The 25,800-nt window shown below is 34.3% G+C and overlaps 1 protein-coding gene across 1 annotated transcript in view; it reads left to right on the top strand.

Annotated features, from left to right (window-relative positions):
* Nucleotides 1–25,800, top strand: part of Tanc2 (tetratricopeptide repeat, ankyrin repeat and coiled-coil containing 2) — a 476,564-nt gene that overhangs the window by 231,570 nt on the left and 219,194 nt on the right. The window contains 2 exon segments of the mRNA XM_047542811.1: nucleotides 2,032–2,180; nucleotides 17,739–17,925. Coding sequence (XP_047398767.1) covers nucleotides 2,032–2,180; nucleotides 17,739–17,925 — 336 coding nt within the window.

Raw genomic sequence — 25,800 nt, 5'->3', positions numbered from 1 at the left:
CTAACCAAATTTATAAAAAAAAAAATTGAACTTACCAAATAAATAAAACAGATCTTAACCCAGTGAATAAAATAGAAACCAATGAGTTCATCCTGATATAGATAGATAATGTTAAATTAATACTAATAATAATGTGTTTTGCCGGCTCAGTGGCAAACACTTGTAACAGCAGTCACTTGGGAGGCCAAGGTAGGATGATCCCAAACTCAAGGCCAGCCTCAGCGATTTAGTTGGGGGGACGGGGGGAAAGGCTGGGGATATGGCTCAGTGGTAGAATGCCAAAGGGTTCAGTCCCCAGTACTGCAAAACATAATAATAATAAGAAGAAGAAGAAGTATCACTATTTGACAAGCCAAGAAACATTAATGGATGCTAAAAATACTCAGCAAAAGTTTGTTGAGGAGGAATTCAGACAGATTTTTTATTTTTTTGGTACTGGGGTTTGAACCAAGGGACATTCTACCATTGAGCTATGTCCCCATCCCTTTTAAGTTTGAGACAGTCTTTCTAAGTTGCCCAGACTGGCCTCAAACTTTAGATCCTTCTACCTCAGCCTCCTGAGTAGCTGGTTTTACAGGCATATGCTACCATACCCAGACAGACACATACTTTTGTACAAGTGTTCATGTTATCATTATTCACAGTAAGTAAAGACTAGAAATAGCCAGTTTTAGATATTCAAAAATACGAATGGATAAATTTAATGTGGTATATACAATGGACTATTATTTAGCCTTAAAAGCAATAAATTCTGATATATGTTATAAAATGATGAACTTTGAAAGCATGCTGAGGTAAACTGGATACCAAGGACAAATATTGTATGATTCCACTTATATCAGGGACCTAGAAAATGCAAATTTGTGGAGACAGAAAGTAAAATGGCAGTCACTAGGAACTGGTGAAAGAGGAAATGGAAAACTATAGTTTAATAGATACAGAGTTTGTTTTGGGGATGATGAATAGTTTTGAAAATGAACAATGGCAATGGTTGTACATTTGTGAACGTACTTAATGTCAATAAATTGTAACAAAAATGGTTAAAAGGACAAATTTGATTATTTATATTTTACTACAAAAAAATATGTTGAGGAGCAGGATACCCTTTACATAATTTCAGTCTCACCCCTGTCCCCAGCAAAATACTTACTAATTACAAAGGGAAAAATAATGTGAGTGGAAAAAGCTGGCAGACACTGTCATAACCAAGGGATCAAAACACAGCCGAACATTTGTGATATTTCTACTAAAAATGCTTAATTGGAATAAAATCAAGAGTTAAATTTTAATTGAGAACTATTGTTCAAAATAACTGGCCTATAATCCTCAAAAATGTCAAGGTCATGAAAGTTAAGACTTAAGAACTCTTCCAGATTAAAAGAGGTAAAAGAGAGTTGATAACTAAATGAATTACATAAGCCCAAACTGGATCCTTCTACAATAAAGGACATTACTAAGCAAGTATTCAAACTTGCTGAGGTCTGTTGATGAAGTCATAATAATGTGAAATATTTTTCTGATTTCTATCCTAGTATTTTAGGTTATAAGAGAATGTCCTTATTTATGGGAAATACATATCATTGGGAGATGATAGGACATCATGTTTGTAACTTCCACATGGTTGAGGAAAAATATGTTCTTTGTACTATTCTTAAAACTTAAAAGCTTGAAGTTATTTCATGGAAAAAAGATAAAAGAATCTGAACAAAGTAGTGATTGTGTCTGGGAACTAGATCCCAAGACTTGGACTATATTGAAAGAACAACTGCCAAAGAAGTGGAAACTTTTTATATTCAGGAAGTTAACAAAAGCATTTTTTTTTCAAATTCAAGTGTTTCCAATAGATAAATTGAGGATAATCTCAGTAAACTATAGATAAATTATAATCTTTAAAATTGAAAAGCAACTTATCTCATAATTTAGGATTTAGAATGTAAAACTGAAAGTGATTGAACTAAATGCACAAATAGTTGCAGAACTAGACTATGTTATTTTGAAAGATTCACATTTTGCAACACCTTCTCATTATAGGTGATGCTGAACAGGAACTTGGCCCCCCTCCATCTGTAGATGAGGCAGCAAACACACTCATGACTCGTCTAGGTTTCCTTCTTGGAGAGAAAGTCGCAGAAGTTCAGCCAGGTGATCAATACAGCATGGAGGTACAGGATGAAAGTCAGGTAAGCTGCTTGCTATTAACTGTGAAACGTGGTATAACTCAAATTTACACAAGGAAATGACAAATGGTATATGTGTGTTTGTTTGTTCTGAGAGGAATAATCCCAATTGTTGAATGTCTTTTAAGACCTGTAATATAACTTCATTTTCCATAATATCTGTATTTCTGCAGTTTATGATACATCTTTTAGTTTCATTCTCAAATTTAAAAACCCAAAAAGACACTTTCAGATTTTGATTCATTTATTGAATGAATGAACAAATAAACAAACAAATAAGCAATCCAACTGACAGAATTAACCTCTAAGTACTGATCCTGGAAATTGTAGAACATATGCTATTTTCAAGTGTGCATGGATTATTTACCAAAGTGTAAATACACTGAGCCATAGAGCAATTCTTGACAAATATCAAAAGAATTCAGTTACTGTAACCACAGTAGAACTAATTACAGAATGATAACTTATAAAATGATAGCTAAAAGAAAACATGGAAAATCCCCAAATGCTTACATAATATCCTTCTGAATAGCCTTTGAATCCAAAATACTAGAGAATTTTAAAATATTTGCTCAAAAAGAAATACTGGTTTTGAATACATATATTAGAAAAGTAGAAAACCTAAAAATGGTCTAAATACTTACCTTAGAAAGTTTTAAAGCATCAGCAATTGGGCTGGGGTTGCAGCTCAGTGTTAGAGTGCTTGCCTAGCATGTGTGAGGCATTGGGTTTGATCCTCAGAACCACATGTAAATAAATGAATAAAATTAAGGTTCATCAACATCTAAAAAGAATTACTAAATTTTTTTAAATTAGCAATTAAAAAATTCTCTTATAGTTTTCTTTCTTTTTTTTTTGATATTTCCATTCTTTTCATTTTAAATGTAGTAAAGAAAGTACTTGAGTCAGATACATTTATGGGTCTTAACCATTAGTATGAATGTCTTGTAGTGAAGCATTTTATTCAGAAGATGACAAAAATGTGCTAGGCACATGCCTGTAATCCCAACTGCTTGGGAGGCTGAGGCAGGCGGATCACAAGTTCCAGGCCAGCTTCAGCAATTTAGCAAGACCCTGTCTCAAAATGAAAAGTGAAAAATAAAGAATGTCCCTGAATTCAACTGCCAGTATTGGGCGGGGGGGCGGAAAAAAGGAAAGGAAAGGAAAAGAGAAAGAAAGAAGAAGAAGAGAATTAATTTCAAATTGTGTGTTTTTACCAACAAATATTGGTGAAGATCCTTCTATGTCAAAAGTTAATTCTGTCATAATAAACTATACAGGGTAATTTCAACATATTTATATATCATGTGGATAATGTTTTGGTATTCTGGGAGTTCTCTCCTCAGGTTTCTTGTTTTATCCTCAACACTTAGGATGAAATTTGCTGATAGTACATTACAATAAAGTGGGAGGTTTTTATAAAATTCAGATACCCCAGTGACTCCAACCTTACTGATTCTCCTCCATTCTTATTTCTGTACTTAAACCTCTAGCACTGCCTTTTTCCTGTAACTCTAGATCTGTATACTCAAATATCTATTTTAGATTTTCTACCTATATTTAAGACATATCTCAACCTATATTTAAGGCATATGTCAAAAACTTAACTTTTACCTTTTCCTCCAGAACCTTTATTTCTAGCCAAGTAAATGCTATCACCTTCTTGCTTAAGTCAAAAGCATTGAAGCCATTCTTATCCTGACATACCCCACATTAACTCTTTTAGCAAACCATAGGTTGTCTCTTCAAAGCATAATCTTCCACCATATTCCTGTCACACATAGAATGAAATCTAAAACCTTTACCTCAGCCAAGAAGGCCCTACCTGATCTAGCCCCTTGCTACTTCTCCTATATTACTTCCTTACCCCTCTCACCTTCACCTACCACTTTCCAACCATGCTGATCTCCCTGAACACATCAGGCATGCTCATTTGTGTCAGAATGCTTTCCCCACATGACTCACTTTCCCACTTCATCCAGTGCTCTACTTATATGTTACTACCTGAGAAAGGTTTCCTTAATTATTTCATCTAATAGCACCAGCCTGTCACTGTGTCCTCTTAGCCTACTGATTTATTTTCTTCAAAGATCATACCACTGAATGATAATATATTGCATGTTTATTAATGGACTTTCTGTCCATATCTCATACAAAAATATAAGCTTCATTATGGCAAGGCTGGTGCCTCATTTAAAAATCAATTTATATTGTAATCATGTTAGTATGACATGCTCTCTGGGGAAAATATACAAATGATATATGTTGAGGGTTTTTAAATATTGACATAAATAAAACATCTATTCTACTTGGTATCACAGTATGTCACAGTCATTCTGAATAAAGTCACAAGTCTGTGGAGTGTGCCTTACTTATAGATTTACTGAATGAAATAATCTTAAATGAATGGTACATTAATAAGGTGATATGGTATAACAAAAAAAGCCTTTGAAACAGGAGTAGAAAACTTGTGTTCTAATACTAACTATATGACCAACCATTTTATAAATTTGGACATGTCACTTAACATCTCTGGGCTTGAGATTTTTTTTTATAGATAATAACAATGAGCATTTATTAAGTGCTTACTCTGTACTCTGTCATACTAATCACTTTACTTGGACTATTTTGTTTAAGCTTCCTTACAGCCTAATGTGGTAGGATCCATTCAAATTTCTGTTTTTAAAATTTCAGTTTTTAAAAAGAGGAAATACTCTCCCATAAAGTGATAGAAGAATATCCATAACCAGGCAGTCTGCTTTTACTGTGTTCTTAACAGCTACATCAGACTGTTCCAGCACAATATGAAATCATAACACCTGAGAGGGCAGTTGTGAGAATCAAGTTAAATTGTAAACATGAAAATACTTTGTAAGGCATAAAGTGCCATATAAGTAAAATGTGTAAAATATATGTGATATAATCAGTATATAAATATATGCAAAACTGTATAATTTAAGGGGGGGACACTTCATTGTTTTCATGTTTTTGATGATTTCATTTGTACATTTCTTGAATGGAGGAAATAATATTCATTGTGTCTCTCAGACCAGGTTGATAGGGAGTAAATGAAAAAAATATAAAAAGTATTTTTAAGCATCATATAAATGTAAAATATTAATAATAAAGCTAAATGTTAATTTTTTGGAATATACTATACCCTGGGTCTTGGAATAACCACAGAAAGTGCCTAAATTGATCACTGAAATTTCTATTCTTAGCAAGATTATTAAGAAGTAGGAGGCTGTGTTCACTTGGTGGCTTTCTTCTGAGCAAAATAGCATACTAACAAGATAGACTGATCTATTCAGAAGGATCCTGTAGTGATGATGTCTACAGTTAATACAAGCAATGACACAATCTCACATAAGCAAGTTAGCATATATCATTTTTCTGCAAAAGAAAAAAGTAATTAAAAGTTATATTCTTCTGACCACTTTATTTTCTTCTCTTAACAGTTTTTCTTTTTTGATTCATTGTACACAAATGGAGTACAACTTTCATTTCTCTGGTTGTGCAAGAAGTAGAGTCACATCATTTGTGTAATCACATGTACATAGGATAATGATGTTTGTCTCATTCTCTTTCCTTCCCCTTATTCCCTCCCCACCCCTCATTTTCCTCTATACAATCCATATTTACTCCATTCTTGCCTCCCCCCCCCACACCCACCATTATGTATCATCATCCACTTATCAGAGAAATCATTCAGCCTTTGGTATTTTGGGATTGGCTTATTTCACTTAGTATGATATTCACCATTTACCTGCAAATGCCATAATTTTATTCTTCTTTATGACTGAATAATATTCCATTGTGTATATATACCACTGTTTATTTATCCATTCATCTATTGAAGGGCATCTAGGTTGGTTCCACAAGCTAGCTATTGTGAATTGAGCTGCTATAAGCATTGATGTAGCTGTGTCACTATAGTCTGCTGATTTTAAGTCCTTTGGGTATAAACCAAGGAGTGGGATAGCTGGGTCAAATGGTGGTTCCATTCCAAGTTTTCTAAGGAATCTCCATACTGCTTTCCAGAGTGGCTGTACCAATTTTCAACCCCACCAGCAATGTATGAGTTGAGTGTACCTTTTCCCCCACATCCTTGCCAACATCTGTTGTTGCTTGTATTCTTGATAATAGACATTCTAATGGGGTGAGATGAAATCTTAAGGTGGTTTTGATTTGCATTTCTCTTATTACTAGAGATGTTGAACATTTTTTCATATATCTGTTGAGTACATGTACATCTTCTGTGAAGTGTTTGCTCATTTCCTTAGCCCATTTATTGATTGGGTTATTTGAATTCATGGTGTAAAGTTTTTTTTGAGATTTTTTATAGATTCTGGTAGAGTAAGCACTTAATAAATGTCAGTTGTTATTATCTGATAGATAGTGCTCTATCTGAAGTGTGTGTGGCTAAGATTTTCTCCTACTCTGTAGGCTCTCTCTTCACATTGTTGATTGTTTCCTTTCCTAAGAAAAAGCTTTTTAGTTTGAATCTATCCCATTTATTGATTTCCACTTTTATTTCTTGTGCTTTGGGAATCATGTTAAGGAAGTCTGGTCCTAAGATGACATGATGAAGATTTGGACCTACTTTTTCTTCTATTAGGTGCAGGATCTTTGGTCTAATTCCGAGGTCCTTGATCCATATTGAGTTGAGTTTGTACAGGGCAAAAGATAGGGTTTAGTTTCATTTTGCTGCATATGGATTTCCAGTTTTCACAGCACCATTTGTTCAAGAGGCTATCTTTTCTCCATTGTATGTTTTTAGCACCTTTGTAACCAGATAAAGATACATTGAGGAAAGAAAACTTCAGACCAATATCCCTAATAACATAGGTGCAAAATTTCTTAGCAAAATATTAGCAAATCATATACAAAAACATACTAAAAAGCAAGTGCATGACAATCAAGTGGATTTCATCCTAGGGATACAAGGTTGGTTCAACATCCAGAAATCAATAAATGTAATTCCCCGCATCAACAGACTTAAAGTTAAGAATCATATTTCAATAGATGAAGAAAAAGCATTTGACAAAATACAGTACTTCTTCATGCTCAAAACACTAGAAAACAATAGGGATAGTAGAAACATACCTCAACATTGTAAAGGCCATCTATGCTAATCCATCATCATTCTAAATGGAGAAAAACGAAAGCATTCTCTCTAAAAATTGGAACAAGACAGGGATGCCCTCTTTCACCACTTCTATTCAACATCATCCTTGAAACACTAGCCAGAGCAATCAGACAGACAAAAGAAATTAAAGGGATATGAATAGGAAAAGAAGAACTCAAACTACCACTATTTGCCAACAACATGATTCTATATTTTGAAGATCCAAAAAATTCCACCAAAAAACTTCTAGAACTCATAAACAAATTCAGCAAAGTAGCAGGATATAAAATCTACACTCATAAATCTAATGCATTGTAATTCATAAGTGATGAATCCACTGCAAGAGAAATTAGGAAAACTACCCCATTCACCATAGCCTCAAAAAAAATAAAATAAAATACTTGTTAATCAATCTAACAAAAGAGGTAAAAGGCCTCTACAATGAGAACTACAGAACAATAAAGAAAGAAATTAAAGAAAACCTTAGAAGATGGAAAGATCTCCCATGTTCTTAGATAGGCAGAATTAATATTGTCAAAGTGACCATACTACCAAAAATGCTATACAGATTCAATGCAATTCCAATTAAAATCCCAGAATAGCTAAAGCAATCCTTAACAGGAAGAGTGAAGCAGGTGATACAATACCAGACCTTCAACTATACTATAGAGCAATAGTAACAAAAATAGCATGGTATTGGCACCAAAATAGACAGGTAGACCAATGGTACAAAATAGGGGACACAAAGACAAACCCACATAAATACAGTTATCTTATACTAGACAAAGGTGCCCAAAGCAGTTTCTTTTTATTATAATTATTGAGTCATATTAGTTGTACAAATTAATGGGTTTCACTGTGACATTTCCAAATATGTATATACTACCCTTTGATCATATCTACCTTCTCTACTCCTCCCTCTCTTCCTTTCTCCAGTCCTTCTCTCTGCCTCCAGTCCTTTGCTCCTTCCCTAATGATCCCTCTTCTGTATTCAAGCTCTTATTTATTTCCACATGAGACATTTATTTCTTATTTATTTCCACATATGTGATATTTCTCTTTCTGTATGAAGTTAATCCCATTAACATGATAATCTCTAGTTTCATTCATTTTTCTATAGATGACATAATTTCATTCTTTGTGGCTAAATAAAACTCCATTGTATATATATCACTTTATTTTTAATTCATTCATCTGATGATAGACACCTAGGCTGATTTTACATCTTGGCTATTGTGATATTGTGTGCAATTATCACTTGTGTATGCTGACTTCCTTTCCTTCAAGTTTATACCCAGGAGTGGAATAGCTGGATCACATGGGTAGAACTATTTTTAGCTGTTTGAGGAACCTCGCTATTTTCCATGGTAGCTAATATATTAATTGATATTTTCACCATTAAAGTATAAGGTTCCCTCGTTCTTCATATCCTTGCCAGCATTTGTTATTTTTTGTTTTGGGGGTTTTAAAAAAAAATAATTAGCATTCTGACTGGGATAAGATGGAATCTCTGGGTGGACCTAGGAATCCCATCCCAGGTTCTTAGCTTGTGTTTTTGTAGAACCTCTAAGAGATCCCAATTGGGAGCTTTCCTTTGATCTCTCTGGAGTATATTAAGGACAATAAGAAAACCACAGAAAGATCGTAGAAGTAGAAAGTAACTTAATTAGATTTTCATTTTAGCCTACAGCATGGAGAATTGGTATTGTTATCTTTCTAGACCTCCTTCAATAAATATGAGGCCTGCTTTTTAATTCGTAAGCCATGAACAGTCTTCTAATTTCCAAACAGCATGATCTTTAAGCTTTGCTTTTTACAATGTTTAGTCTATGATACATGCTTTATTTTGCACAAAATAACTTGTAGTAAAATTAGTTTGGGTTTAACCTCCACGTTGGCAATATTATGTGTGTAATAAGTTTCCATTCACCAAGAACAGAATGAGAATCTTGTCTAAGAACAAAAATAGGTAGTTATAAAAGTAATAAATTCATACTGAAATAAAATCTTTTCAATATGGAATGATTATAGATATATCTAATGTAAAATATTGGAGTGCAGTTAATTTTATCAACGCATTTTTGATTTTGTTTTTTTGGAATGGGGATTGAACCCTGGGGGGCTTTACCACTGAGCCAGGTTCCTAGCCCTTTTTATTTTTTATTTTGAGACGGGTGTCTTACTGAGTTTCTGAGGCTGGCCTCAAACTTGGTATCCTGTTGCCTCAGCCTCTGGGTCACTAGAATTACAGGCATGCATCACCATGCCCAGCCCATGTGTTTATCTTTTGTTGTTGTTGTTGTTCTAATTGGTTATACACGACAATAGAATGCATTTTCACACATTATAACAAATGGAGCATTACTTCTCATTCCCCTGTGTACATGGTGCTGAGTCACACCACTAGTGTAATCATAAATGCGTATAGCATAAGTCTGTCTCATTCTACCGTCCTTCCCATCCCCACTGCCCCACACATCCTCTCACCCCTCTCTGCACAATCTGAAGTTTCTTTTTTATTCTTCTGTACCCCACTCCCACTATGGATCAACTGATTATCAGAGAAATTATTTGGCCTTTAGTTTTTTGGAATTGGCTTATTTCACTTAGCATGATATTTTCTAGTTCCATCCATTTTATCTGCAAATGCCAGAATGTCATTCTTCTTTAATGCTGAGTAATATTCCATTGTGTATGTGTACCTCACCTGCTTTATCCATTCATCTGTTGAAGGGCATCTAGGTTGGTTTCTTAGTTGACCTAGTGGAAATTGAGTTCTATAAGCATTGATGTGGCTGTGTCACTGTAGTATGCTTATTTTAAGTATAAACCAAGGAGTGGGATAGCCAAGTCAAATAGTGATTCCATTCCATGTTTTCTAAGGAATCTCCATACTGCTTTCCAGAGTGGCTGCACGAATCTGCAGTCCCACCAGCTATGTATGAGTGTACCTTTTCCCCCACATCCTCGCCAACACTTATTATTGCTTGTAAATGGGGTATTTCTTGATAATTGCCATTCTGACTGGAGTGAGGTAAAATCTTAGGATAGCTTTTATTTGCATTTCTCTAATTGCTAGAGATGATGAACATCTTTTCATATTTTTTTGATTGATTGTATTTCTTCTGCGAAGTGTTTGTTCCTTTGCTCATTTATTGATTGGGTTATTTGGGGTTTTTTGGTGTTAGCTTTTTTGAGTTCTTTGTGTATCCTTGAGATTAGTTCTCTGAGGTAAAGATTTTCTCCGACTCTGTAGGCTCTCTCTTCACATTGTTGATTGTTTCCTTTGCTGAGAAGAAGGTTTTTAGTTTGAATCCATCCCATTTATTGATTCTTAATTTTACTTCTTGAGCTTTAATAATCTTGCTAAAGAACTAAGGTCCTAAGCGACATAATTTGGGCCTACTTTTTCTCCTATTAGGTGCAGGGTCTCTGTTCTAATGCCTAAGTCTTTGATCCACTTTGAGTTGATTTTTGTGCAGGATGAGAGAGAGAGGTTTAATTTCATTTTGTTACATATAAATTTACAGTTTTCCCAGCACCATTTGTTGAATAGGATATCTTTTCTTCAATGTAGGTTTTGGGTGCCTTTGTCTAGTATGAGATAACCATATTTATGTGAGTTTGTCTCTGTGTCTTCTGTTGTGTACAATTGATCTACGTGTCTGTCTTGGTGCCAGTACCATGCCGTTTTTGTTACTACTGCTCTGCAGTGTAGTTTAATGTCTAGTATTGTGATACCTCTTGCTTCAGTCTTCTTGCTAAGGATTGCTTTGGCTATTCTGGGTCTCTTGTTTTTCCAAAAGAATTTCACAATTGCTTGTCCTACTTCTATGAAGAATGTCAGTGGGATTTTAACAGAAATTGCACTAAATCTGTATAACACTTTTGGAAGTATGGCCATTTTGACAATATTATTTCTGCCTATCCAAGAGCATGTGAGTTCTTTCTATCTTCTAAGATCTTCTTCATTTTCTTTCTTTATATTCTGTAGTTTTCATTGTAGAGGTCTTTCACATCTTTTGTTAGATTGATTCCCAAGTACTTTTTTTTTTTTTTTGAGGCTATTGTAAATGGGGTATTTTCCTAATTTATCTTGCAGTGGATTCATCACTTATGTATAGGAAAGCATTTGATTTATGGGTATTGATTTTATATCCTACTTTGTTGAATTTATTTATGAGTTCTAGAAGTTTTCTGATAGAATTTTTTGGATCTTCTAAATATAGAATCATGTCGTTGGCAAATAGTGGTAGTTTGAGTTCTTCTTTTCCTGTTCATATCCCTTTAATTTCTTTTGTCTCCTGATTGCTCTGGTTAGAGTTTCAAGGACAATGTTGAATAGAAGTGGTGATAGAAGGCATCCTTGACTTGTTCTAGTTTTTAGAGGGAATGCTTTCAGTTTTTCTCCATTCAGAATGATGTTGGCCTTGGGCTTAGCCTAGATAGCCTTCACAGTGTTGACTTATGTTTCTACTATCCCTAGTTTTTCTAGTGTTTTGAACATGAAGAAGTACTGTTTTTGTCAAAATGCTTTTTCTGCATCTATTGAGATAATCATAAGATTCTTGACTTTAAGTCTGTTGATGTGATATATTTATTGATTGCCATATGTTGAAACAACCTTGCATCCCAGGGATGCACACCCTTGATCGTGGTATGATAGCTTTTTAATATGTTTTTGTATGTGATTTGCTGGAATTTTACTGAGAATTTTTGAGTCTGTGTTCATCAGGGATATTGATCTGAAGTTTTCTTTCCTTGATGTGTCTTTGTCTGGTTTTAGTATCAGGGTGATACTAGTCTCATAGAATGAGTTTGGAAGGGTTCCCTCCTTTTCTCTTTCATGGAATAATTTGAGGAGAATTGGTGTTAATTATTCTTTGTAGATCTTGTAGAACTCAGTGGAGAACCCAGCTGGTCCTGGGCTTTTCTTGGTTGGTAGATTTTTGATGGTGTCTTCTACTTCATTGCTTGATATTGATCTGTTTAAATTGTGTATGTCCTCCTGCTTCAGCTTGGGTAGATTGCATTTCTCTAGAAATTTGTCGATGTCTTCAAGTTTTTCTTTTTCATTGGAATATAAATTTTCAAAATAATTTCTAATTATATTCTGTATTTCAGTGGTGTCCATCATGATATTTCCTTTTTCATCATGAGTTTTAATAATTTGAGTTTTCTCTCTCTTTCTCTTCGTTAGTGTAGCTAAGGTTTTATCAATTTTATTTGTTTATTCAAAGAACCAACATTTGGTCAATTTTTCAGTTGTTTCTTTTGTATCAATTTCATTGATTTCAGCTCTAATTTTCATTATTTCCTGTCTTCTACTGCTTTTAGTGTTGATTTGTTCTTCCTTTTCAAGAGCTTTGAAATATAATCTTAGCTCACTTATTTGTTGATTTTTTTTTTATTCTTTTAATGTATGAACTTAATGCAATGAACTTTCCACTTAGCACTGCCTTCATAACGTCCCAGAGATTTTGATATGTTGTATTGGTGTTCTCATTTACCTCTAAGCATTTTTTCCCCCTTGATTTCTTTATCCATTTATCATTTAATAGCATGCTATTTAGTCTCCAGAAGTTGGAGTAGCTTCTATTTTTTATTATATCATTGATTTGTAGTTTCATTCTGTTATGATCTGTTAGAATGCAGGATAGTATTTCTATTTTTTTTGTATTTGCTGAGAGTTGCTTTGTGGCATAATATATGGTCTATTTTAGAGAATGACCTATGTGCTGCTTAGAAGAAAGTGTATTTGCTCAATGGTGGATGATATACTCTATTTTTGTCCTTTAAATCTAAATCATTGTTAGCTTTATTCAGTTCTGTAGTTTGTTTAGTTTTTGTTTGGAAGATCTATACAATGGTGAGAGAGGTGCAGTAAAGTCACCCAATATTATTGTGTTGTGATCTGTTTGATTCTTGAAATTGAGAAGGGTTTATTTGATGTATGTAGATGTTCCATTGTTTGGGGCATATGTTTATGATTGTTGTGTCTTGTTGGTGTGTGATTCCCTTAAGCAGTATGAAATGTCCTTCTTTATCCATTCTGACTAACTTTGGTTTGAAGTTCACTTTGTCTGATATGAGGATGGAAACCCCTGCGTGTTTATGCAGTCCATGTGAGTGATATTTTTTTCTCAACCTTTCACCTTCAGTCTGTGGATGTCTTTTCCTAGGAGGTGAGTCTCTTGAAGACAGTATATTGTTGGGTTTTTTTTAATCCAATCTGTCAGTCTGTGTCTTTTGATTGATGAGTTCAGGCAATTAACATTCAGGGTTATTATTGAGATATGATTTGTATTCCTGGTCATTTTGGTTTACTTTTGTTTTTAATTTGACTTAGTTTCTCCTTTGATTGATCTTTCCTTTAGTGTAGTTCCTCCCTTTGCTGGTTTTCATTATTTTTTTTTCCATTTCCTCCTCATGGAATAATTTGCTGAGAATGTCCTGCAGTGCAGGCTTTCTAGTTGTGAATTCTTTTAACTTTTGTTTATCATGGAAGATTTTTATTTCATCTTCAATCTGAAACTTAATTTTTCTGGATATAAAATTCTCACTTGGCATCAATTTTCTTTCAGAGTTTGATTTATGTTTTTTCAGGACCTCCTGGCATTGAGGTTCTAAGTTGAGAAATCAGCTGAGATCCAAATTGGTTTCCCCCTATGTGTAATTTGATTTTTTTCTTCTCACAGCCTTTAAAATTCTGTCTGTATTCTGTATGTTCGTTATTGTCATTATAATGTGCCTTGGTGTGGGTTTGCTATAATTCTGTACATTTGGGGTCCTGTAAGCCTATTGTAGTTGACTTTCCATTTCATTCTTTAGGTTTGGGAAATTTTCTGATATTATGTCATTGAAAAGATTATTCATTCCTTTGGTTTGTATCTCCATGCCTTTGTCTATTCCAATAAATCGTTAAATTTGGTCATTTCATATTATCCCATATTTCTTGAAAGTTCAGTTCATAGTTTCTTACCATCTTCTCTGTGCAGTTGACTTTATTTTCAGGAGTATATGTTTTATCTTCATTATCTGAGGTTCTGTCTTCCAAGTGGTCTAGTCTGTTGGTGATACTTTGCATTGAGTTTCTACTTTGGTTTATTGTTTCCTTCATTTCAAGGATTTCTGCTTCATTCCTTTTTATAATCCCTACCTCTTTTTTGAAGTGATGTTTCATTTTCTTTATGTATTTTCTCCAGGTCCTTCTCTGACATTTCTTCTACTGTGTTGTCTATGGGTCCTGTTGTTGGAACATCTTGGTTTGTTTGAGGTGCTTTGTTCCCTTGTTTTTTCATGTTGTCGTGTGTCTTCTCATGTAGCGGTATGGAGCTGAGGCCATAGAGTTTCTACCCTGTAGTCTTATAGTGTCCCTGAAGGCTTCCAGCACCTCACCTTTAAGGGGTAGACCAATATTACAGCACCCAATGCAAACGTTAGACCACCTTAAACCAAGTGACTCCTATTAAGGCATCTACAGTTTTGTTGCAGTAAACAGAAATGAAGTGTTCAATTATTGTCTACAATATAAACTATAAGTTTGCTGGAAGAATTTACCATTTCAAATGATGGACAATGAGAGAACAGAAGTTTTTTAAGATGTGATATTTATGATGGAGGGGAGAAGATAGAGGTAAAAATTTATAGTGAGAGCAAGGCAGGAATTAATAGAGGTTGGCTGTTAGTATGAGAGAAGTGAGAAAGAGAATCCAGGGAGACAGGTAGGTGACAGAAAAAAAATATGTAGAGATTTAAAAAAAAAAAGTAAAAATATAAGAATACACAACAAATTCGTCATATACTCTTCAGACATCCCATTCCTCAATAAATTGACACATGAAAAATATTTGGATTCAAAGATGGTAGAGGTGTAAGACAAAGGGAAAAAAATTAAAATGGAACATCTCAATGGAAAATTGAACGCTTCCATTGGCTTTCAAAAATTTTCTCACCTTCCCTTCTCCGATGATAGGTGTGGTTTTCTGAAGTTTGATGTTAGCTTCAGTCCTGTGGTTGCCTTACTGGTTGAGTGGGTGAGCCTATAGCAAGATGCCTTCACACCCTCTTCCAGCCTTCCCACCTGTTGTAGACAGCCTCTTCCATCCCTGCACACTTCAGGACTTACTGAGCTGGGGAGAACCCAGTTTTCTCCTGTTTCTCCAACCTGTGCTCCCCCTGGTGCACTTCCCCTAGTCTCTGGCTTTCCTCAGGCTTGCCAGACCCAGACTGGTCCATGGAAACCCAGCTTCAATACGATGGACCTGGGCTTCAGCTTCCCCAGGCTCTACCTTACTGCAGTCACAAGATCTGAGTGCCCTTTTAACTTGCAGAGAGACCACCAGGGATGCACTCACACAAAGGAGCGACTCTGCAAAGAGGCAGTCAGATATCAGCCACTAGCAAATCTAGCAGAAAGATGTAAGGAGCAACCAGACCTGCAGGTACCCCAATATATCTCCAGGCTCTGGCCAGTGTCCCCAGACAGGCTGCTGTACCCCAAGATGGTGAAAGTGGTGGCCAACCTGTAAGTTTTGGCCGGTGTCCCAAGATGGCAGCAGCTGCGTGTAACCAAACCTGTGCGTACTGTGACAGTGGACTTCCAGGCAGCAGCAGACCATGGGCCATTCACTGGTGGTCTGTGGAAGGTCTGCAGGCTAAGGGCGGACAATCAGTGGGTGGATGTCCAGAGGTCCACAATGGGTAGTTGAAAGTCGGGCAATGGGCAGGCAAGAGGCAGGCAAATGGTGGATGATGGCAGGTGATCGAATGGCGGTAAACAGCAGGGGTGTGTGGGCAGTGAAGGTTGCCTCACAGAGCAACAGTGTTTCCTTTGGTTGAATCTTGAATCAAGGACAAGAAATGCAACCTTCCTCTAGTCTGCCATCTTGGATCCCCTTTTCACCCCCAAACAATTTCTGTAATCCCAGACTGGAGATGCTGAGGCAAGGAGATCATAAATTCAAGACCAGCTTCCACCATGTGTTTCTTAAACTGGGTGTGGAAAGGTTAAAAATTGCACAATGAATTTCTGATTAGAAGATTCTAATTCAGTAAAACTGGAATGGGACTCAGAATCTACCAGTTTTATTAGAGGTTGTTTTTTTGCATCCCACAGTTGATTCTACTTCATGCCTAGTAGTAGACCAACACTCCCTTATACAAATATAGGAGATTACGAAGAAATTGAAATTCCTCTGTCCTCTGGAGAAAGATTATATAGTAGAAGAAATTTGCATATATTAAGCACTGATGTTATTGGGAAAAGTCAATTCTTAATGTTATTGATATGATTGAAAGGATTTATTTAGTTGCAGGATAATAAGAATGTCATTTGTGCTTAGTTGAGCCAAATATATCTTTTATGACTTGGTGATAGTATTTAAATGAAAATCAAAACCTGGATAATTAAATACAAGGGATTGCATCTGGAAATTATCATAGAATAAGTTGAAGAGCTTATAATGTTCTCATAGCTAATAAGCAACATGTTCTTCAGTTAAATTATTAAATGTAAATCCTCAGTTTTAGCAGAGAATATGAATACAGACTATATGTAAAGAAGTTGAAAGACTTCTTTTAAATTAATATATAAGCATGTTTAATTTAGCATTAGTGCTTCTTCAAGTAATTTTGTCACTGATCACTTACATTTTGAAAAGAATGAAATTTCTTCATTTTTGACAGAAATGTATTTTGATTTACTATTTCAGCTCTTTATTTTGGGTAGAAGAAACTGAAGAAAAATGAATTGTTATTAAATTATGTAAACCTGAATATATTATCATCCTTTTTGGTAATTATCCATTCCTTCATCAAAAAGGAGGTAATTTCAGGTTTAAGAATCAGTAATTAAGGATACAAATTGATCTCTGTCTGCAATCTGTTTCTACAGAAATAGTTTTATATTAAATAAACAGTTCAATCTATTTTATTATATAAACTTTTAGAGTAAGGCATTTTTCCTTGTGTTCAATTATTGTTTTGGGTAGGTGCCTATGTATCAAAAAAACATTACTTTGCACTAAAAACTTTATTTTTATTTCTCCTCATCTACATAAGTATTATTTCTTTTTCTATACAAAGAAAATTATTAACAAGACAAAGTTCTAAGCATTCTGAAAGTTTTATTGTCTGGAAATAGCAAGGAAAACTTGTGTTTAATAAGAAATTTCTATATTTCTATAGTGAATACTTACTTGTCACGGGTTATTTCCTAGCAGGAAAAATTGTCCACAAGTCCTGGCTCATGTTAAATTCATAAAGATTCACCTTAATTATAGACACTGCATTCTCTTTGCTGGAAAGCAAAAACAAAGCCTAATAGATGTAAAAGCCATGTGTAGATTCTTTATTCTTTTTTCATCAAGGTATTATTTTCATCAAAATGTACTTAGTCAGTTTATCTTTACTTCTTGATTTTAATTTTTCAGACCTCAGCAATCACCCAGCGGATAAGTCCCTGTTCCACACTGACAAGCAGCACTGCCTCTCCACCAGCCAGTAGCCCCTGCTCTACCCTCCCACCAGTCAGTACAAATGCTGCTGCCAAGGATTGTAGCTATGGGGCTGTTACTAGTCCAACCTCCACCCTTGAAAGCAGAGATAGCGGCATCATTGGTGAGTTTATGTTTTATAATAGTTTTTGTCCTTTGCTTTTTTCTTTTTAAAATACACAAGCTTATGATTTTCAAAAATCTACTTTTGATTTTCTAAACAGATTGATAGATGTTACCCTTGTCTTTTTATTGATGCTGAAGAGAGAAATAAAGTTAAACAAAATGCAAGGTATATCTCCCTGCTTTACCAGTTCTTATCAGGCTATTACTTGATAAGAAGGAGTAGATAGAAAAAAATTCTGTACACATGTTTCTGTAAATCCCCAAACATTATCTCTCTGTCAACAAAAGTGGTCCAGAAAAGATTCATTCCTTACCGATACATATTGAGCTTTGCGAAAACTGAAAGAAGATTATTAAGATTAAGTGGCTAAAGAACTGAAATTTGAGTTGTTCTGGGATCTCTTTGTTCAACCCACATATCTTGGATAAACTTGGATAAGTTTAGGAGCCCCTTCAGGCTTCTTGTCAGCAAAAAATCCTCACTTTTTTCTATACCCTGTGAAAGGAGAAAAATGTTTCTTTGCTTATGATTCAGGAACCTGATATTAATACATTCTTATGGCAAGCTTGGACACCAAAAAAAAAAAAAAAACCTTGGAATTCATTTTTCTCCTGTGAATTTTCTAATATATTTTTAAAAAAATATTTCTAGTTGTTGATGGACCTTTACTTTATTCATTCATTTTGATGCAGTGCTGAGAATCGAACTCAGTGCCTCTCGAATGCCAGGCAAGCACTACCACTGAGCCACAACCCCAGCCCATTCTTTTTTTTAAATAGAATGTCCTTGTAAATCACATGATTATAGGAATATTTTCAACTCAATAATTAGCAGTTTGCAGCAGATACAAAAAAAAAAAAAAAAAAAAAAAAAAACTCTTGGAGGGTATGTCCATGAGTGAGATTAACTTCAAATTTTCCTTTCTTTTTCTACCATTATTAAGTTTTGATGTCCAGAATTAGACTAGTCTTGGCCTAGGGCTGTAGCCCAGTGGCAGAACTCTTGCCTAGCACGAGTGAGGCACTGGGTTCAGTCTTCAGCACCACATAAAAAAATAAATAAAGGCATGCTGTTCATCTACATAAAAAAAGAATTAGGCTAGCCTCGTAACATAGATTGAACCCATCTAAGTATAAATATTGTTCAAGGTTCACCCTCAATCTCTCTATTCTTTTCTCTTTCTCAGTGTTGCCATCCTTTTTTACTACTGTAACAATACTCTGTCTTCCATGATACCTGTTTCATTTCTCCAACTCTGTTTTTTGATTCTACAATCTGACTTTTTATCACCATTCTTTTCATCATGGACAGAGGTTCAAGAATAATCATGAAGCACTCTGATTATCTCTCCCTTCTCTTGAAATCTGAATAGACTGCCTCCTCTAGAGTTACAAGACCTTCTGTCAATAACTAATATTGTTACTTACAGTTATATATTAATTTTCTTTATAGTAGAACACATGTTTCTAAATGGCAGAGCTCATGTCTTATACTTTTTATTTACCCGCAGGATTTATCTTAATAATTTCTAATTCATAACTCATTTGTATGAGAAGTCTTTAGAGATAATCATTAAATAACTAAATATTTTAAATAAATAAAATAGAGAAATGAAAGGTAATAAAGAGTACCTTCTCTCTCCTCTGAGGTAGTTTGTGGGATATTGGGATTACCTGTTCTTTGAATATTAGTAGGATTTGTCATTACTGGACCCAATGTTATCTTCCTGCAATAAATGCAAATTTCTTGATTTTTTTTGAACTATCTCCATATATTTAATGCTACAAAACTATTTAAATTTTCTTTTTCTTCTTACATCAGTTTTCCTTAGAGTTTTTATCTTTTTTCAAGTTTATTGGAATAAAGATGCTTAAAATTTTAATTAATAATGATATCCTCTCTACCCAGGTACTCAAACTAGGGAACTCAGAATAATCCTTGCCATCTCCTCTCCCTGTATTTCTCATCACTGTGTTTTATTTTCTTTCTTTCTAGAATTGCTTTGGTGGTCCTCATTTTCTCAGACTTAGATTAATACTAATTTCATTGTTCTCTCAACTCTTCTTCTAGCCCTTCCTAAATCTGCTTCTCACAGAGCCATCAAAATAAATGAACTGAAAATCAATTACTCCTTTGACTCTGAGCTACCTATGATGAAGGGAATTACTTGAAAATTAAATCTGACCACATCACTTCTCTGTTTCCCATTTACCAATAAGATAAAGCCTAGGCCCTCATGATCTGGTGATGACCAGTTTCTCTAGTCTTCTCTCCCACTTCTTCCAAGAACCTTATACTTACTATTCTAGTAATATTAAAATTCATTGTTGCCTGACACATTCTAGTTTTTTCTTTTCTTTTTTTGCTCATATTGATTATTCTTCAAATAATCTCCTTAAATTTGACTTATTTCTTACAGATGATTTTAAGATTCAGCTTAAGAAATATTGTCACCCCTACTAGTACCATCTCTCTTTAGCTCTGCACTCCAGCTCCTATCCATTGCATACTATTACTTCATTACTGCATATGCACATCTGTATATCTGTATCAATGCATTTAACACATGGTATTACAATTACTTTTTGAGGGCTGGGACTGTAGCTCAGTGGCAGAGCATTTGCCTAGCACATGTGAGATATTAGGTTAGATCCTAGTACCATATAAAATAAACAAAATAAAGGCGTTCTGTCCATATACAACTATAAAAAAAATTTACTTTTTGAGTCTGCTTTCCCCCATTATACTAATTCCTTTTTAACAAATACCGAGACTTATTCATCTTTACATATGTAGCACCTAATCCAATAACTGTCACTGGCATATTACAGCAGAGTAGTTGCATAGTAAATATTTGTAAAAGAAAGAAAAGCTTAAGGATGGGGATGAAGGGCTCACCTGGCACTTTTCATTCCTTTCTGGCAGTGCTTAAAGTAACTTTCAGTAGAATATGGAGTTTTATTACATTTTGAATGAACAGTACAAGATTAGAATTCTCCATTGACCTGTTTATTCTCTCTTTATGATTAATTTGGCAAAATAACTTTTATAATTCCTTGTCAAGCTTCTTCCTGGGTTCTTCCATTGATGTTAGAGTATCCATAACTGTATACCATCTATATTTTTGTACTTAAAAATAGCTTTGGAAATATGTCCATTCAGTCAGAAAGAATCAGACAAAATCTGCTTAAAAATAGTTACTTTTTGAAGAAGCTTAACACATCAATGAATGTTCAGAGCAAATGCATATATATTCTGGAAACTAAAGATGGGCTTCCTGGCTTGGCTTATAGTAGGTAGTGTCTGTCTGTCTTTCTCTCTCTCTCTCTTAAAAATTTGTTCTTCTCTTTTTATTCCTGATAAGTTTTCAGAATTGTGTGTCTTATCAAAAGGTGTGTCAACATTATATAATGTATCTATTTTGAAAAACGATGAGGAGCTGGGGTTGTGGCTCAGTGGTGCTTACCTAGCATGTGTGAGGCACTGGGTTTGATTCTCAGCACCACATAAAAATGAATAAATAAAATAAAGATATAAAAAAAGAAAAAGAAAAATTATGAAATTCCATTCTTTAAATTTTATAAATACTGAAACAGATTTGCTTATAAAGTTGTAAGAGATCAAAGCCAGCCTCAGCAACTTAGTGAGACTGCATTTCAAAATAAAAAATAAAAAGGCCTAAGGATGTGGCTCAGTGGTTAAACACCCCTGGGTTCAACCCCCAGTACCCCAAAAAGAATTGTAAGAAAGGAGAAAAGGGATAATATCTAGTCTTAAAATTACTTGAATCATAAAATATTTATTAAATCATATGTTAACCAGTCATCCTGAAGAAATTGTTTCCTTTAGTTTTTTTTTTAATGTAATTTGAATTGGGAGAATGTTGTATATAGAATAAGTAGTAACAATCAAAGATGTTTTTATTACCTGGAAATATTTAAGTAACTGTTAAAAATGCTTGAAATATTTTCCCCTCCATGTGAAAACAACCTGCTTTTTCACATTACATTATTACTTACATGATTTCAAACAAAAACTTCCAAGATGAGCTATTATTTATTGATGCTCCATAAGTAATCTTATTTCATCAATAAAAAGCACAGAAGCTATCAAATGTTTATTTTATACATTTTAATTTGAAATTCATATAGACATACATATGTATCAGTCAGTTCAATGTGATTTGTTTTGATGCTTTATATTTATAATTAGCTGTCAGAATTTTAGCCATTCATATATGTGCCTTATTGAATCACTCTTACAGCTTGCCAAAATATATAGAATCCTATTTATGTCAGACAGTATACTAGAAATGCCTGAATTCTTAAGTATTATAAATATAAGAAGTTCCTCTCTAGAGTTCTGAAAACTTTTAATCAAACTCTTTTGATCCTGGGCTGGAGTTGTAGCTCAGTGGTAGAGCACTTGCCTACCATGTGTAAGGTACTAGGTTCGAGTCTCAGCACCACATATAAATAAATAAATAAAATAAAGGTCCATCAACAACAACAAAAATTTTTAAAAAAATAAACTAGCCTTTAAAAACTTCTTTGATCTTCTGATGTCTCAATTCACCCCAAATGTAAATTTTACCACAGAAAACATTTTCTGTTGCCATTATAGCTTCCCTTTCCTCAAACTCACAGTCATCCCAAATCTGAGGTGGTAAATTGTCAGGTGTTTTTATAATTGTGATTTTTATTGGCATAATTTTATTAGTTTAATGGTCTTGTATTTGTGCCTATAATCTCCTTATAATCTCCTATCAGATATTACATTGCTTCAAGCAAAAATTTTGATCATTCTAATTTCATGAAATATGCATAATTTCTAACCTTTATATTATTCATATCAAATTGTGATTAACAGTCCTTTTTGGTATGAATTTATAGCAAAGAGATGAACTGCAGCTGAATCCATTTGGGTTTCTGCATTTTATTTAACACCTACAAAGATTAAGTATCTATTGCCAAGTCCTTTGTTCAGTGATTATGTTTTCCTGATATTTTACTTTAGCAAAATAAGAATCTCCTAATTAAAGCCTCTTGTTCCTTTAGTAATGTATATATTAGCGTAATGTTATATGTTGTTTCCTTGATCCAAATTGTCACTTTACAAAAGGTACCCCTGAGTCATTAACTGAACACTAGATCATTTGAATTAGGGATTTTTTTTTTAAGTTTTCCCCACCTGTTTTCAGAAATGTGCAGGTTTATCTTCACCACTTCTTCTTTCTAGTTACTATACCAGTGACTTCATCATCTTTTCCACTTCTCTACTTACTAAGCACTATGTAAATTTCTGGTAGCCATAGGGTTATATTTATATTGCATAGCATGTTTGTTAAAATAGTCTGAACAGTATTTTCATTAGGGTAAGAATACCAGAGCATTTTTCTTGTATGATTAACTTGACTGGTTCAGTAGTTTAATAATAACCATTTACTGAACATACACGATGGTCCAGATACTATTGTTTAAACCTTACAATAACCCTTTAATAAAATAGTTGTAAAAATTTCAAAGAAAAATTGAAAGGATGTATGATACTTAACAGAAAATGCTTATAAAAATTTTTCAGTTGCGATATAGTAAATCAAGAGAAAAAGAGTGCAGGTGAGTACAAGAGGACCTAAGACACTTCAGGTGCAGTTTTCCAGGATTTGTTCTTCAGCACATAGTGTTGTATGCCCTGTCCTCAGAGTATAAACCTAATTTGTATCAGAAATCTTGGTTTCAGGAGAACTCCTAAAATGTTCCCAGTGTGTTCTTTGATGCCTCTCTGGATATATAGCCAAGCCAGGCTAAGTCCAAGCTATGTAAGTTGTCAACTAGTCCTTAATAAAATACTGGCAGACTGCTTTCACAAACATACTGCCAAGATAGTACAAGTGGATTTCATCCCAGATGCAAGTTTGGTTCATCATATGCAAATCAATAAATATAATTCACCCCATAATTAGAGTTAAGGACAAGAATCACATGATCATCTCAATAGGTGCAGAAAAAACCTTTGACAAAATCCAGCACCCATTCATGTTAAAAACACTAGAGAAACTAGGGAATAGAAGAAACTTAACATTGTAAAGTCTGTACACAACAAACCCAAGGCTGCCATCATACCAAACAAAGAAAAACTGAACGAATTTCCTCTAAAATTGGGAAGTAAACAAGGATGTCCACTCTTACTACTCCTGTTCAATATAATTCTTCAAACTCTAGCCAGAGCAATCAGGCACAAAAAGGAAATTAAAAGGATACAAATAGGAAAAGAAGCAAAATTATCTCTGTTTGCTGATAACCTGATCCTATATCTAGAAGATCCAAAAAATTCCGCCAGAAGACTTCTAGAGCTGATAAATTCAACTGCTCAGCTGAATTTAAGAGCAACATAAATAAAGCAGTCATTTTCTTATACTCCAATAATGAATCTGCTTAGAAAGAAATCAGGAGAATGAATTCTTCTATTCACGACCTTAAAAAAAAAAAAAAGACTTGGGAATAAATCTAACCAAGGACATGAAGGCATCTGTGAAAATTATAGAACACTGAAGAAAGGAATTGAAGAAGACCTTAGAAGATGGAAAGACCTATGTTCTTGGATAGGTAGAATTAATATTGTCAAAATAGCCATATTACCAAAAGTGTTATTCAGTGTGGTACACATCAAAATACCAATGACATTCTTTATAGAATTAGAAAAAAATAGTCCTGAAATTCATTTGGAAGAATAAGAGACCCAGAATAGTCAAAGAATCCTGCGCAAAAAGAATGATGTTGGAGATATTACAATACCAGATCTCAAATAGCAAGAGCTAGAATAACAAAAGCAGCATGGCATTGACATGGTGTTGGCATCAAAACAGACAAGCAGATCAGTGGAATAGAAGACACAGAGACAAATCCATACAGATGCAGTCATCTGATACTCAACAAAAGTGCCAAAAACAAGTTGAAGAAAAGATAGTCTCTTAAAAATGGTGCTAGGAAAATTGGATATCCATATGTAGAAGAATGAAACTAACTCCCCTTTCACAAAAGTCAACTCAAAGTGGATCAAAGACATAAAATTAGACCAGAAACTTTCAGTTGCTAGAAGAAACGTAGGGTCAACACTCTAACATATTAGCACAGGTACTGACTCCCATACAAAATCCCTAGAGTGTAAGAAACAAAACCAAGAATCAGTAAGTAGGACATCATTAATTAAAACACGTTTGCACAGCAAAGGAAACAAGCATGAAGAGAGAGCCTACAGAATAAGAGAAGATCTTTGCCAACTGGTCTTCCATCTGGGGAATAATATCCAAAATATATGAAGAACTCAAAAAACGTAACATCAAAAAACAACCCAATTAATAATGGGCAAATGAATTAAACAAATACTTCTCAAAAGAAGAATATAAATGGCTAACAAACATGGAAAAATGTTCAGCATCCCTGGCAATCAGGGAAATGCAAATCAAAACTACATTCCAGTTAGAACAGCAATTTTCAAGAATATAATAATAAATGCTGGCAAAGATGTGGGAGGAAAGATACACTCATACATTGTTGGTGGAACTAAAAATTAACGTAAGTACTTTGGAAAGCAGTATGGAGATCCTTCAAAAGACTTGGGAGTGGAATTACCATATGATCCAGGTATACAACTCCCTGGTATTTATCCAGAAGAACTAAAATCATCATACTTTAGTGATACAAGCACATCAACATTTGTAACAGCACAGTTCACCATAACCAAACTATGGAACCAACACAGCTGCCCATCAACAGAACAATTGATAAAGAAAAGTTATATATATACACAGTAGAGTTTTACTCAGCCATAAAGGAGAATGAAATTATGGCATTTACTGATAAATGCATAGAT

This window comes from Sciurus carolinensis, chromosome 3, assembly GCF_902686445.1.
Source record: "Sciurus carolinensis chromosome 3, mSciCar1.2, whole genome shotgun sequence".
Taxonomy (NCBI): domain Eukaryota; kingdom Metazoa; phylum Chordata; class Mammalia; order Rodentia; family Sciuridae; genus Sciurus; species Sciurus carolinensis.
Note: the sequence above shows the minus strand (reverse complement) of the source record. Positions and strands in the feature narration are given on the sequence as shown.